The following is a 13,634-nucleotide window of genomic DNA, read 5'->3' as shown; positions in this document are numbered from 1 at the left end:
TCCAACAATGACTTCTTCCTGTTTTCAAGAATACAGACCGATCCAGACACGTAAAAAATTCTCAGCATCGAGGTAAAGATGAGATTCAGTATATAATTCGGCGAATGCTTTCTCTTGTATAAAAAGAGCGTCGGCTTGGAAGAAGAAAATGTGTATACACTTTTATTGCATCCAGTACCTATGTACATACGTATTGTAGTAGTACGTACTTACAACTTATACAACTACAAATGGATGTCCATTTGGAGGGAACAGATCAAACAATCAATTAATTAACTAATACTCTGCATATAACTATATACGTATATATATGAGCGAGGACATGGTGAAGAGATCAATTTTTATGAAACCGATCCAAATTTATACTTACTACAGATTAAGCGATCAGGGAAACATGCTTAATTGTCAACAAAGGTGATTAATTAACCAAGATGCATGGGAGAATGGTAGACTATATTCAGATCTAACTACTACAGATTTAATTAACTACTAACAACATGTAATCAACTGGCAATCTGAATCGCCTGAATCAATCAGAACCAGACGCGGCATTCGATGGGGTGGAACTCCTGCGGGCCGACGGCGGCGGGTGCGGAGGCGTTCCGTCGGTGGATGTTGAGAGGGCAGTCAACCCTGGGCTTTGGCCCCGGCACCCTGAAGGCCCACACCTTGAGCTTCATCTTGGCGCTGAGCTTGATGTCGACTGAGAAGGAGGCGTGGTCGATGGCCTCCTTGCGGAACCCCGCGGCGGCGACCCCGCCCTCGAGCGGGTGATCGCCAGCGAAGGCCAGCGGCAGGACGGTGGTCTCGCCGGTGTCCTGGTAGAAGTCCGGGAGGTCGGCGCGGGCGAAGCCCTGGCCCTGGTAGTAGGCCTCGGCGACGACGGACTGGTAGTGGATGGCGATCCGGGAGTTAGGGTTGCGGACGGAGAGCGCGACAGAGAGGTTGTAGCGGAGGATCCAGGTGCTCGGCGTGAGGGTGAAGTCGATGAGGTCGGCGGACGCGACGGTGGCTTGGATGAGGTGCGGTCGGAAGAGGAGATAGAGGGCGAGCACGACGACGCCGGCGATGACGAGGATGGTGGCGAGGACGCTGAAGATGCAGCTCAGCAGGCCGCAGAAGAGGCACCGGCACGGGCAGCACAGCCACGACGACACGGTGCTCGTCTTGCCCATCGATCGGTTGGTTCCTTCAGGCGGCCGGCCAACTCGGTCGATCGAGGTCTTGTGATTCTAGCTAGCTGGTGAAGAAACCAATGAGAGGATGTTTCATGGCGATTGGTGTAGGGCAGATCGAGACAGACAGGCAGGTGGTAGCTAGTGGTCGGAGGCACACTCGCCGATCGCCACTTTTGTAGGAGAGGAGTGTACGTGTGATCGTGCATGCAAGACCAGGAGACAAGAGAGGTTTCAGAGCTTGCGTTGGCCGGGTCTTCTGTTCGTGCTCGTGCATGCGCGCGCTGTGTCTTGTTTTTTCTTTCCTAGAGTGGACGCGTGCTCTCTGTCTCTCTTTTTTTTCCGAGAGAGTACGCCAAAGACGTACGGAGTACTATATTTTGACAGAAGACAGAGAAAAATTATAAAAGGTTACCTATCGCTGCGAACAACAAAGTGCAGTGCAAACATCACACCCAAGCTAATTCAAAAAAAAGTCACCGCACACATTACAAACACAACGAGAACATCAAAGCCGCATCTCTACCAAGGCCAATCACCCCGAATAGCAACAATTTCAACCGAACTTCCCTTGCCAACACATCAACCACCCTCGAATGCCGACAGGACATGGCGAGTGGGTGGCGGGACTCGGTTGGTCCAGAGAAAGCCATCGTCTTGAAGTCACCGGCATCGACGTACATTGCGCCAACGAACCTCTACTCGGACAAGCAACACACACCGAACAACCGCACCACATAACCTTCAAGCCATGTCTCCACACATGATGCTCCCAACAAAGGAACGATGCCCAGACGCTGTTGAGTAAATAGGCAATTTCTCGATTAAATTAATCCATGAGTAAATCACTAGCATGGCATTGACTAAGTTGATGACGTACTGACTCTGATCTAAACATGCACGTACTAAGCAAACAGTAGACAAACCTACACATACTGCTAGTACTGCTAATATGAAAATAATCAGAAGTGGGATAAACGAGTTATACCCTCCAGTAGGCCACGCAGAGGCCGCGGCTTTGGTGGCAGCAGCGGCGTCCTCGGCGGCCTTCTTGTCGGCTTCAGCTTTCTCGGCGGCGGCACGGTCGGCGTCGGTGGACATGGTGATGATGAAGGTGACGCGGACGTAGAGGAAGTAGACGATCGGAAGCGAGCAGTCGCGTAATCGCTGCCCAAAAACCTATTCGCCCCTCACCCCGTACAGGAACCAGAAGGGCGTGGTTTCGGAGACCTGCTCTCCCGTCGACCGTGTACGCGGCGGACGGGATGGAGTCACCGGCGGCAGCAGCAGCAAAGGAACGACGGTGGGCGTGCGCGTGAGCAGATGTGATCTGTTCGTGGCGGCTAGGGTTAGGAGACACTGCATACTTATAGGCGCAGCCGCGTGGAGAGACGTGGGCTCGACCCACGTCCGAGTCCGTGACAGCCCACGATCCGACGTCTCAGATCGTGGCCCAGCTGTCAGAAAACTCTCCGTTAGTGACTGGCAAAAATAAGCGCGTAGGTGTGAGCTCGGCTCGGCTCAATCCCGCAACCCGCAGCGCGTCGTGACGAGGCGGGCGGCGGAGGAGGAGTGCGCGAGGGCCTCTTCTCTTCTCAAGCTCTAATAGCATGTAGAAGAGAAACCCTTATAAACCACTCCAACTCTCCTTCCACTTCCGGGGTGGGACTAAACTTCCCACCACACCTAGTGTCATATAACCCACATGGGCCCTTAGAGATTTTTCAGAAATTGCAATATGGGCCTAGAGCCCATCTCAGATTTCAGCAGACGCCGCCATCGCTGGTCCAAGACGTAGGCTTTCGCCTGGAGACAACTGTTCAATAAAGAAGGGGGGAGATGCCGACACACCGTAGCGATGCCTTCAAGGAGGGGAACGACACCCACATGCGCAAGGTGTGAGCATGGTTGCAACACAATATGAATGAACCTTTGCGAGGCATGTATTGCGGTTTGCGCCGACAATGTGTGAGGAGCGTGTTCACTGGATGCCAAGTGAGGCCACTATCACGAGGACCATTTTTGCGGGGCGAGTTTATGACGAGGTGACGGCGGAGGAGCGACAACTCATGTTTCCATGCCGCAAGGTTCCACAATCCGGGCCGAAGTGGTCAAAGCCGCTCACACCGCCGCTCACTGTATTTAGGGAGAACTCATGGGATATTGTAAAGTGGGCGCTGACAGAGAGTGGTGAATGATCGACACATTGGAAGTTGGAACTGCCTTGTAGAACCGAATACATGTGTCGATGAGCAGCCAAAGCCATGGATCTTGGATTAATACCCGTGCCTGGTGTCCCGGTGCCCCCAACCCATGGATCATGGATCTTGGATCAATACCCAAGCCATGGATCATGGATCTTGGATGAATACATGTATTGGTAGTTTGATTAAAGAAACGACAAAATTAAACGTAAAAAATTGAGAGTTAATTAGAAGAGAAAAAACACAAGTATAGTTTAAGAACGAAGAAAAGTCGGGCAGGTGTGCTTGAGGGAAAAAGAAAGGACACATTATAGAACAAATAAGATGTGGTCACTCAGTCAAACACTTTGTCGTTGAAAGTCAAAGTGAAAAGAAAAAGAAAAATCACACAAAAAGACCGACCGTATACAAACCCCCTACACAGAAACAAACAGACGCAAAAAAGGCACAAAAATGCAGCTCTTTAGCCAGTGCAGCAAACAAATCACATGCCCAACCAGCCATGCATTACTTTGCCTCATTGTATATGAAAAATATATTTTGGGCAATCGTGGCGCTAGAAATGTGAAACTGTGACACTAAAACATTAAAAAATTACATAAAAAATGGTACAAAATGAAAATATTAACTTATTGGAAATTTGCTTAATGCACGTTTCACATTGAAAAAGATAGTGCAACTAGACAATAAAAAGAAGAAAAGAAGAAGTGAACAGCAAAAAACAAGAATAAAGAAGCAATGATAGATGATATATTTTAGTAGATGCATAAAATTATGAAGAAGAAAAAAAATAAAACGTAGAAGTGAAATAACACATAAATTAGGCAACAACAAAAAAGCAGAAATTTTCAAGTGAAAAAGGACAGTCACTTGCACATAAGGAAAAACACCCATGCTTCAAGGAGAGTACGCAGAGTGGAGTGTATGTGACAGGACCCCTTCCCCTCCCTAAGTCACCGCCAGTAACGTGCACAAGCACCTTCAAGGCTGTGATTGCAATTTATCTCATCTCGGGGTGTTTTGTGCAAATGCACTTAGACTTCTGTCCTCCCTTTGTCTGGTCAGGGACTGCGTGTGTTGTAACTTTGACAAATATTGAAACATGTGGTTACCATTTCAAAAAAAAAAAAAACTTCCTCTTCTGTCTCTTTCTTTAATTGTAAAAGTTTACAAAAGAAAAGAAAAGGAACAAAAAGCAAACAACAAAAAATGGGCTAAACGCCAGCCCAGCCCACGGGCAAACCCCTGCCCCCGCCACAACCAAAGGAGCCCAGACCAAACAGGAGCTCATGTACAGCGCACAACGCACTACGAAACGGCAGCGCATGTTTACTTTTTTTTGTTTTCCCTTTTTTCAATAATTTGGGATATAAAAAAAGTTGCTAATTTTAATAAAACTATCATGATTTCAGAAAAATATTCATGATTACAGAAAAATGCTCTGGAATTCAAAAGTTGTTCACGAATTTGTAAAAAAATGTTCACAAACTTTAAAAATGTTCGTAATTTTTAAAAAACTTCACGATTCATAAAAGTGTACGCTAATTCGAAAAATCTTCACGAATTTGGAAAAACAGTTCATGATTCAAAAAAATGTTCACTAATTCAAAAAATGTTCACGAATTTGGAAAACATGTTCATGATTCAAAAAAAATGTTTGCTAATTCTAAAAATGTTCATGAATTTTAAAAACAGTTCGTGATTTTGAAAAAATAGTCTTTAGTTTTATAATGTTCATTATTTCAAAAACAAACATGAGTTAAAAAACATGCTCATGACTTAAGAGAATGTTTGACAAATTAAAAAAATCTTCACAAATTTAATAAAAATGTTCACGATTTGGAAAAAATGTTCGTGACTTTTAAAAAATGTTCACAGTTTAAAAAAATGTTCATGATTTAATAGTAACGAATTAGTAAAAATAAAACCACAATTTTGGAAAAAAATGTTGATCACTCCGAAAAAATACAATTTTAAAAATAAATCACGAATTAATAGATTTTCGGAAATTGAAAAACAAGAATAAGAATGAAAACATAAAAGTAAAGAACAAATGAGAAGAAAACGAAAAAAGAAAAAGAAAAAAGGAAAAAGAAAATAAAAACCAAAAGAAAACAGAAAAACCCGGTTCAGGGAAGGTTCTAGAACCTTCCCACGCTACCTTGCTTGCCGGTATGTGCTATATAGGAACCCGCAGACCAAATAACGAAACTGGAAAGAAAAACAGGCCAGACGCACGTTTTAACAGACCGAATTGAGACAAAGACGCTGAGCTGCGCGAATCTTGAAGGAACGACAATCGAACGGTTGAGGCTCCACTGAGACTTCTCAGTCGACTGATTTTTAGCAGCTCCGGTCTGGAAAACTGAAACCATGAAGAGGAAGTTCATGGTCACGCCAGGAAGATTGGTGCTGGTCAACTCTATTTAACTGCGACTGCTGCTTATTTCCTTACCAATTCGTTTCTGAGTGCTTCGGCCATTAAGAAGATTGATAAATACGAAGAAACTTTCTCTGGTTTAGCGAGGAGGAGGCTCACGGCGGCAAATGTCTGGTTAGCTGGAGCGAAGTCTGTATGCCCAAGAAGTTTGGAGGTTCAGGTGCTAAAAGATCTGAAATGTTTCGGCAGAGCCCTTAGGTTAAGATGGTCATGGTTTGTCTGCAACGTCATTGATCGACCTTGCAAAGGATCCCAGGTGCCCTGTTAAGTACTGACCTGCAACTATTCTGTGATGTACAGAACCCTCTGCTCACGATCTATTGAACGAATTCAAGGATACATAGTACTTTCGTAGAGATTGGAATGGGGATTGGGAGAAGAGAGGTACAGCTTGGGGAAGAAGGAAGAAGGGAGAGTCTGAGAGGGGATCGAGATCCAATTACAATTCGGTGCCTTCTCTGGCTCAGCTACTGGGTACTTAACACACTCTATTACATGGGTCCTCTTGCCCTACGAGATGGGCCAACGGCCCAAACGTTTGAGTCAACTTCCGGCCTGCCACTTAGTATCTGTCCCCTTCTTCTCCTGTCTGCTCCCTAATGCGCCTTTCGTCAGCAACAGAGCACTAGTGCTGACAGTGCCGCCCTCTTGAGATTCAGCCTGACCCCAGGCTGGAGTAGTAGGGTAGCGAAGCTTGATTGTATCATAATCCTCCTAGGTGGCTGCCTCGGCTGGAAGTCGTGTCCACTGTACCAAAACCTGCAACAATGCGTTGTTACCTTTTTTGACTAATTTCCTATCCAAGATCATACCTGGCTGCACGTCCATACTTTAAAAAACAACTGGAGCAGGCAAAGTGCAAAAGACTGGTGTATGATCTGGCACAAATTCTTTGAGTTGAGAGACGTGAAGCACGGGGTGGATCTGGGTTGCTGCAGGTAGCTGAAGTTTGTAAGCAGCCGGTCTGATCTGTTCCAAAACTTCAAAAGGTCCATAGAACTTGTATGCTAATTTTGCACATGGTCGGTTGACTACAGTGTGTTGAGCATATGGCTGGAGCTTCAAATACACCGAGTCTCCCACCGAAAACATCCTGGGTGATCTGTTCTGATCCGCATAGTGTTTCATCTTCGTCTGGGCTTTAAGTAAGTGTGCCTTCAGCAGAGATGTATGTGCCTGGTGTTCCTTAAGCCACTGTTCCACTTCAACATTATCAGAGGTAAGCAAAGAGGGAAACACCCCATAAGTAGGTTCATATTCATAGAGAGCTTTAAAAGGGGAGCAGTCCAAAGCATAATGAAAATTAGTATTGTACTAGAATTCTGCTAAGGGTAACCATGAATGCCATTTTGTTGGAGTATCATGTACTGCACATCTGAGAAACATCTCCAAACACTGATTCACTCTTTCACTCTGCCCATCTGTTTGAGGATGATAGGTAGTACTCATGAGCAATTTAGTATCCCAAAGCTTGAACAAATCCTTCCAAAATGACTGGTAAAGATCTTGTCCCTATCTGAAACTATAGTATGGGGTTGTCCATGCAATTTGACCACAGTATGTAGGAATGCTTTCGCTACCACTAGAGCAGAGAAATGATGTTTCAAGGGGATAAAGTGAGCATACTTGGTCAGTCTATCAACCACCACTAAGATCACTGTATAGCCCTCAGATTTTGGTAGAGCTTTGATGAAGTCCATGGTGATCTCCTGCCAAGGTCCGTCAGGTACAGGAAGTGGTTGAAGTAATCCGGGAGATTTCACATGTTCATGCTTTGCTTGTTGACACATAGCACATTGATGAACAAAATCAATGATATCTTGTTTCAGCCCAGTCCACACAAACAGTTTCCTAACTCTTTGATATGTAGCCTGGATGCCAGTGTGTCCCCCCACAGCACTTGCATGAAAGGCCGAAATGAGTTTTGTTCTCAATGCTTGATTTGCTCCAATCCATATTATGCCTTGATGCTTGATCACACCTTTCTCCAGAGAGTACTCTGATGTATCAGCAGCAGAAATAGCTAGTTTCTGAAGCAGTGTTTGAGCATCTGGGTCCACCTCATATGAATTAAGTACTTCCTGTAGCCACATAATACGTCTCCAACGTATCTATAATTTTTGATTGTTCCATGCTATTATATTATCTGTTCTGGATGTTAATGGCTTATTTATAGACTTTTATATTATTTTTGGGACTAACCTACTAACCCAAGGCCCAATGCAAAGTGTTGTTTTTTTGCCTATTTCAGTGTTTCGCAGAAAAGGAATATCAAACGGAATCCAAACGGAATGAAACCTTCGGGAGAGTTATTTTTGGAACAAACATGATCCAGGGGACTTGGAGTGGACGTCAAGAAATCAACAAGGAGGCCACGAGGCAGGGGCGCGCCTACCCCCTAGGCGCGCCCTCCACCCTCGTGGGCCCCTCGTAGCTCCACCGACCTACCTCTTCCTTCTTCCTCCTATATATACCCATATACCCCGAAAACATCCAAGAGCACCACGAAACCCTATTTCCACCACCGCAACCTTCTGTACCCAAGAGATCCCATCTTGGGGCCTTTTCCGGAGCTCCGCCGAAGGGGGAATCGATCACGGAGGACTTCTACATCAACACCATAGCCTCTCCGATGATGTGTGAGTAGTTTACCTCAGACCTTCAGGTCCATAGTTATTAGCTGGATGGCTTCTTCTCTCTCTCTCTCTTTGGATCTCAATACAAAGTTCTCCTCGATCTTCTTGGAGATCTATTTGATGTAACTCTTTTTGCGGTGTGTTTGTCGAGATCCAATGAATTGTGGGTTTATGATCAAGTTTATCTATGAAAAATATTTGATTCTTCTCTGAAATCTTTTATGTATGATTGGTTATCTTTGCAAGTCTCTTCGAATTATCAGTTTGGTTTGACCTACTAGATTGATCTTTCTTGCAATGGGAGAAGTGCTTAGCTTTGGGTTCAGTCTTGCAGTGTCCTTTCCCAATGATAGCAGGGGCATCAAGGCACGTATTGTATTGTTGCCATCGAGGATAAAAAGATGGGGTTTATATCATATTGCTTGAGTTTATCCCTCTACATCATGTCATCTTGCTTAATGCATTACTCTGTTCTTATGAACTTAATACTCTAGATGCATGCTGGATAGCGGTCGATGTGTGGAGTAATAGTAGTAGATGCGGAATCGTTTCGGTCTACTTGTCACGGATGTGATGCCTATATACATGATCATGCCTAGATATTCTCATAATTATGCACTTTTCTATAAATTGCTCGATAGTAATTTGTTCACCCACCGTAATACTTATGCTATCTTGAGAGAAGCCACTAGTGAAACCTATGGCCGCGGGTCTATTCTCTATTATATTAATCTCCCGTCAACTAGCTATTTCTGGCACCTTTTATTTTGCAATCTTTACTTTCAATCTATATCATAAAAATACCAAAAATATTTATCTTATTATTATTATCTCTATCAGATGTCACTCTCATAAGTGACCGTGAAGGGATTGACAACCCCTTTATCGCGTTGGTTGCGAGGTTCTTATTTGTTTGTGTAGGTATGAGGGACTTGCGTGTAGTCTCCTACTGGATTGATACCTTGGTTCTCAAAAACTGAGGGAAATACTTATGCTACTTTGCTGCATCACCCTTTCCCCTTCAAGGGAAAACCAACGCAGTGCTCAAGAGGTAGCACCACACATGTCTACTGGTGGAAGTAGTGGTCACTGCCAGTAAGTGCCCTACTCTGGATAAGGCATCGACTGCTAAGTTCTCACTGCCTTTTTTGTATTGAAACTGAAATTGCAGTCCCACTAACTTGGTCATGGCTTTTTCTGAACATCAGTTGTAAGGATTTGGTCTTACAACTGACACGGACTTTGATGATCCGTTTTGATAATAAAAGGACCTCATTGTAGATATGCTCTCCATTTTTCTACATCCATCATAATTGCCAAAAACTCCTTTTCGTAGATGGACAGAGATTTATTTTTGATGCCCAAAGCTTTGCTATAAAAGGCAATAGGGTGTCCTCCTTGAGTGAGCACAACACCAATTCCTGTAGCACATGCATCTGTTTCAATGCAGAACGGCTGGTCAAAGTCAGGCAACACTAATATAGGAGTAGTCATCATCGCTGCCTTGAGTTTCTCAAAAGCTTCCTGGGCCTCTGAGGACCAAGCAAAGGCTTGTTTCTTCTGTAGTTGAGTGGGTGGTTTAGCAATTAAACCATATCCTTGCACCAACTTCCTGTAATATCCCGTGAGCCCCAAAAAACCTCTTAATTCAGTCACATCCTGAGGAGTAGGCCACCTGGCCATAGCCAAAGTTTTCTCAGGATCTGTCTGAACCCCTTTGTCAGAAATGATGTGTCCTGGATATTCCAACTGTTGCTGTGCAAAATTGCATTTGGTACTCTTAGCAAAGAACTGATGCTCTCTTAAGGTTTGAAACACTATTCTGAGATGTTCCAAATGTTCTTCCAGGGTCTCACTAAAGATTAAGATATCATCCATGAAGACAAGAACAAATTTTCTGTTGTAAGCAACAAAAATCCAATTCATGATGCATTGAAAAGTGGAGGGGGCATTAGTAAGACCAAAGGGCATTACCCTAAATTGATACTGTCCACTGTGAGTTTTGAAAGCTGTTTTGTGTTCATCCTCCGGTAACATTCTGATTTGATGATATCCTGACCTGAGATCTAACTTGGAGAACCACTTCGTGCCACTAAGCTCATCCAAAAGCTCATCTACCACTGGCATTAGGAACTTGCTCTTCATAGTGATGGAATTTAGCTTCCTATAATCTACACAAAATCTCCAAGATTCATCTTTCTTTTTTACCAATAGGACAGGAGAAGCAAAAGAGCGAGACTGGGAGTGATAGTACCAGCTGTTGGGGAACGTAGTAATTTCAAAAAAAATTCCTACGCACACGCAAGATCATGGTGATGCATAGCAACGAGACGGGAGAGTGTGATCTACGTACCCTTGTAGATCGACAGCGGAAGCGTTGGCACAACGCGGTTGATGTAGTCGTACGTCTTCACGGCCCGACCGATCAAGCACCGAAACTACGGCACCTCCGAGTTCTAGCACACGTTCAGCTCGATGACGATCCCCGGACTCCGATCCAGCAAAGTGTCTGGGACGAGTTTCGTCAGCACGACGGCGTGGTGACGATCTTGATGTTCTACCATCGCAGGGTTTCGCCTAAGCACCGCTACAATATTATCGAGGATTATGGTGGAAGGGGGCACCGCACACGGCTAAGAATATGATCACGTGGATCAACTTGTGTGACTAGAGGTGCCCCCCTGCCCCCGTATATAAAGGAGCAAGGGGGAGGAGGCCGGCCCTAGGAGGGGCGCGCCAGGGAGTAGGATTCCTACTCCTAGTTGGAGTAGGTTTCCTCCTTTCCTAGTCCAACTAGGAGAAGGGGGGAAAGGGGAGAAGAGGGGAAGGAAGGGAGAGAGGGGCCGCGCCCCAAACCCCTTGTCCAATTCGGACTGGGCTTGGGAGGGGGGCGCGCCACCTCCTGGTCCTTTCCACTAAGGCCCATTAAGGCCCATTGCTTCTTCCTCGTATTCCCGTAACTCCCCGGTACCTCTGAAAATACCCGAATCACTCGGAACCTTTCCGATGTCCGAATATAGTCGTCTAATATATCGATCTTTATGTCTCGGCCATTTCGAGACTCCTCGTCATGTCCCCGATCTCATCCGGGACTTCGAACTCCTTCGGTACATCAAAACTCATAAACTCATAATATAACTATCATCGAAACCTTAAGCGTGCGGACCCTACGGGTTCGAGAACAATGTAGACATGACCGAGACACGTCTCCGGTCAATAACCAATAGCGGAACCTGGATGCTCATATTGGCTCCCACATATTCTACGAAGATCTTTATCGGTCAGACCGCATAACAACATACGTTGTTCCTTTTGTCATCGGTATGTTACTTGCCCGAGATTCGATCGTCGGTATCTCAATACCTAGTTCAATCTCGTTATCGGCAAGTCTCTTTACTCGTTTCGTAATACATCATCCCGCAACTAACTCATTAGTTGCAATGCTTGCAAGGCTTATGTGATGTGCATTACCGAGAGGGCCCAGAGATACCTCTCCGACAATCGGAGTGACAAATCCTAATCTCGAAATACGCCAACCCAACATGTACCTTTGGAGACACCTGTAGAGCTCCTTTATAATCACCCAGTTACGTTGTGACGTTTGGTAGCACACAAAGTGTTCCTTCGGTAAACGGGAGTTGCATAATCTCATAGTCATAGGAACATGTATAAGTCATGAAGAAAGCAATAGCAACATACTAAACGATCGAGTGCTAAGCTAACGGAATGGGTCAAGTCAATCACATCATTCTTCTAATGATGTGACCCCGTTAATCAAATAAAAACTCTTTTGTTCATGGTTAGGAAACATAACCATCTTTGATTAACGAGCTAGTCAAGTAGAGGCATACTAGTGACACTCTGTTTGTCTATGTATTCACACATGTATTATGTTTCCGGTTAATACAATTCTAGCATGAATAATAAACATTTATCATGATATAAGGAAATAAATAATAACTTTATTATTGCCTCTAGGGCATATTTCCTTCAGTCTCCCACTTGCACTAGAGTCAATAATCTAGTTCACATCGCCATGTGATTCAACACTAATAGTTCACATCACCATGTGATTAACACCCATAGTTCACATTGTCATGTGACCTATACCCAAAGGGTTTACTAGAGTCAGTAATCTAGTTCACATTGTTTATGTGATTAACACCCAAAGAGTACTAAGGTGTGATCATGTTTTGCTTGTGAGATAATTTTAGTCAACGGGTCTGTCACATACAAATCCGTAAGTATTTTGCGAATTCCATGTCTACAATGCTCTGCACGGAGCTACTCCAGCTAATTGCTCCCACTTTCAATATGTATCTAGATCGAGACTCAGAGTCATCCAGATCTGTGTCAAAACTTTCATCGACGTAACTTTTTACGACGAACCTTTTGTCACCTCCACAATCGAGAAACATATCCTTATTCCACTAAGGATAATTTTGACCACTGTCCAGTGATCTACTCCTAGATCACTATTGTACTCCCTTGCCAAAATTAGTGTAGGGTATACAATAGGTCTGGTACACATCATGGCATACTTTATAGAACCTATGGCCAAGGCATAGGGAATGACTTTCATTCTCTTTGTATTTTCTGCCGTGGTCGGGCTTTGAGTCTTACTCAATTTCACACCTTGTAACACAGGCAAAAATTCTTTCTTTGACTGTTCCATTTTGAACTACTTCAAAATCTTGTCAAGGTATGTACTCGTTGAAAAAACTTATCAAGCGTTTTTGATCTATCTCTATAGATCTTGATGCTCAATATGTAAGCAGCTTCACCGAGGTCTTTCTTAAAAAAAACTCCTTTCAAACACTCCTTTATGCTTTGCAGAATAATTCTACATTATTTCCGATCAACAATATGTCATTCACATATACTTATCAGAAATGTTGTAGTGCTCCCACTCACTTTCTTGTAAATACAGGCTTCACCGCAAGTCTGTATAAAACTATATGCTTTGATCAACTTATCAAAGCATATATTCCAACTCCGAGATGCTTGCACCAGTCCATAGATGGATCGCTGGAGCTTGCATATTTTGTTAACACTTTTAGGATTGACAAAACCTTCTGGTTGCATCATATACAACTCTTCTTTAAGAAATCCATTAAGGAATGCATCTTTGTTTATCCATTTGCTAGATTTCATAAAATGCGGCAATTGCTAACATGAT

The 13,634-nt window shown here is 44.1% G+C and overlaps 1 protein-coding gene across 1 annotated transcript; it reads right to left on the bottom strand.

Annotated features, from left to right (window-relative positions):
• Positions 1-533: 533 nt before the first annotated feature.
• LOC125518960 (NDR1/HIN1-like protein 10) lies at positions 534-1,273 on the bottom strand. Its single transcript, XM_048683841.2, has one exon. It carries the CDS (start codon positions 1,173-1,175, stop codon positions 534-536), a length of 642 nt encoding a protein of 213 aa, XP_048539798.2. The 5' UTR covers positions 1,176-1,273.
• Between the last annotated feature and the right edge of the window lie 12,361 nt (positions 1,274-13,634).

The sequence above is a fragment of the Triticum urartu genome, chromosome 7A, assembly GCF_056163025.1.
Source record: "Triticum urartu cultivar PI428250 chromosome 7A, HENAU_Tu73, whole genome shotgun sequence".
In the NCBI taxonomy this organism is placed as follows: Eukaryota; Viridiplantae; Streptophyta; class Magnoliopsida; order Poales; family Poaceae; genus Triticum; species Triticum urartu.
This window is presented reverse-complemented; position numbering and strand designations above follow the sequence as displayed.

What these genes read in the sequence shown, in the direction of transcription:
- LOC125518960 (XM_048683841.2), bottom strand. Translation starts at nt 1,175, where the DNA reads ATGGGCAAGACGAGCACCGTGTCGTCGTGGCTGTGCTGCCCGTGCCGG.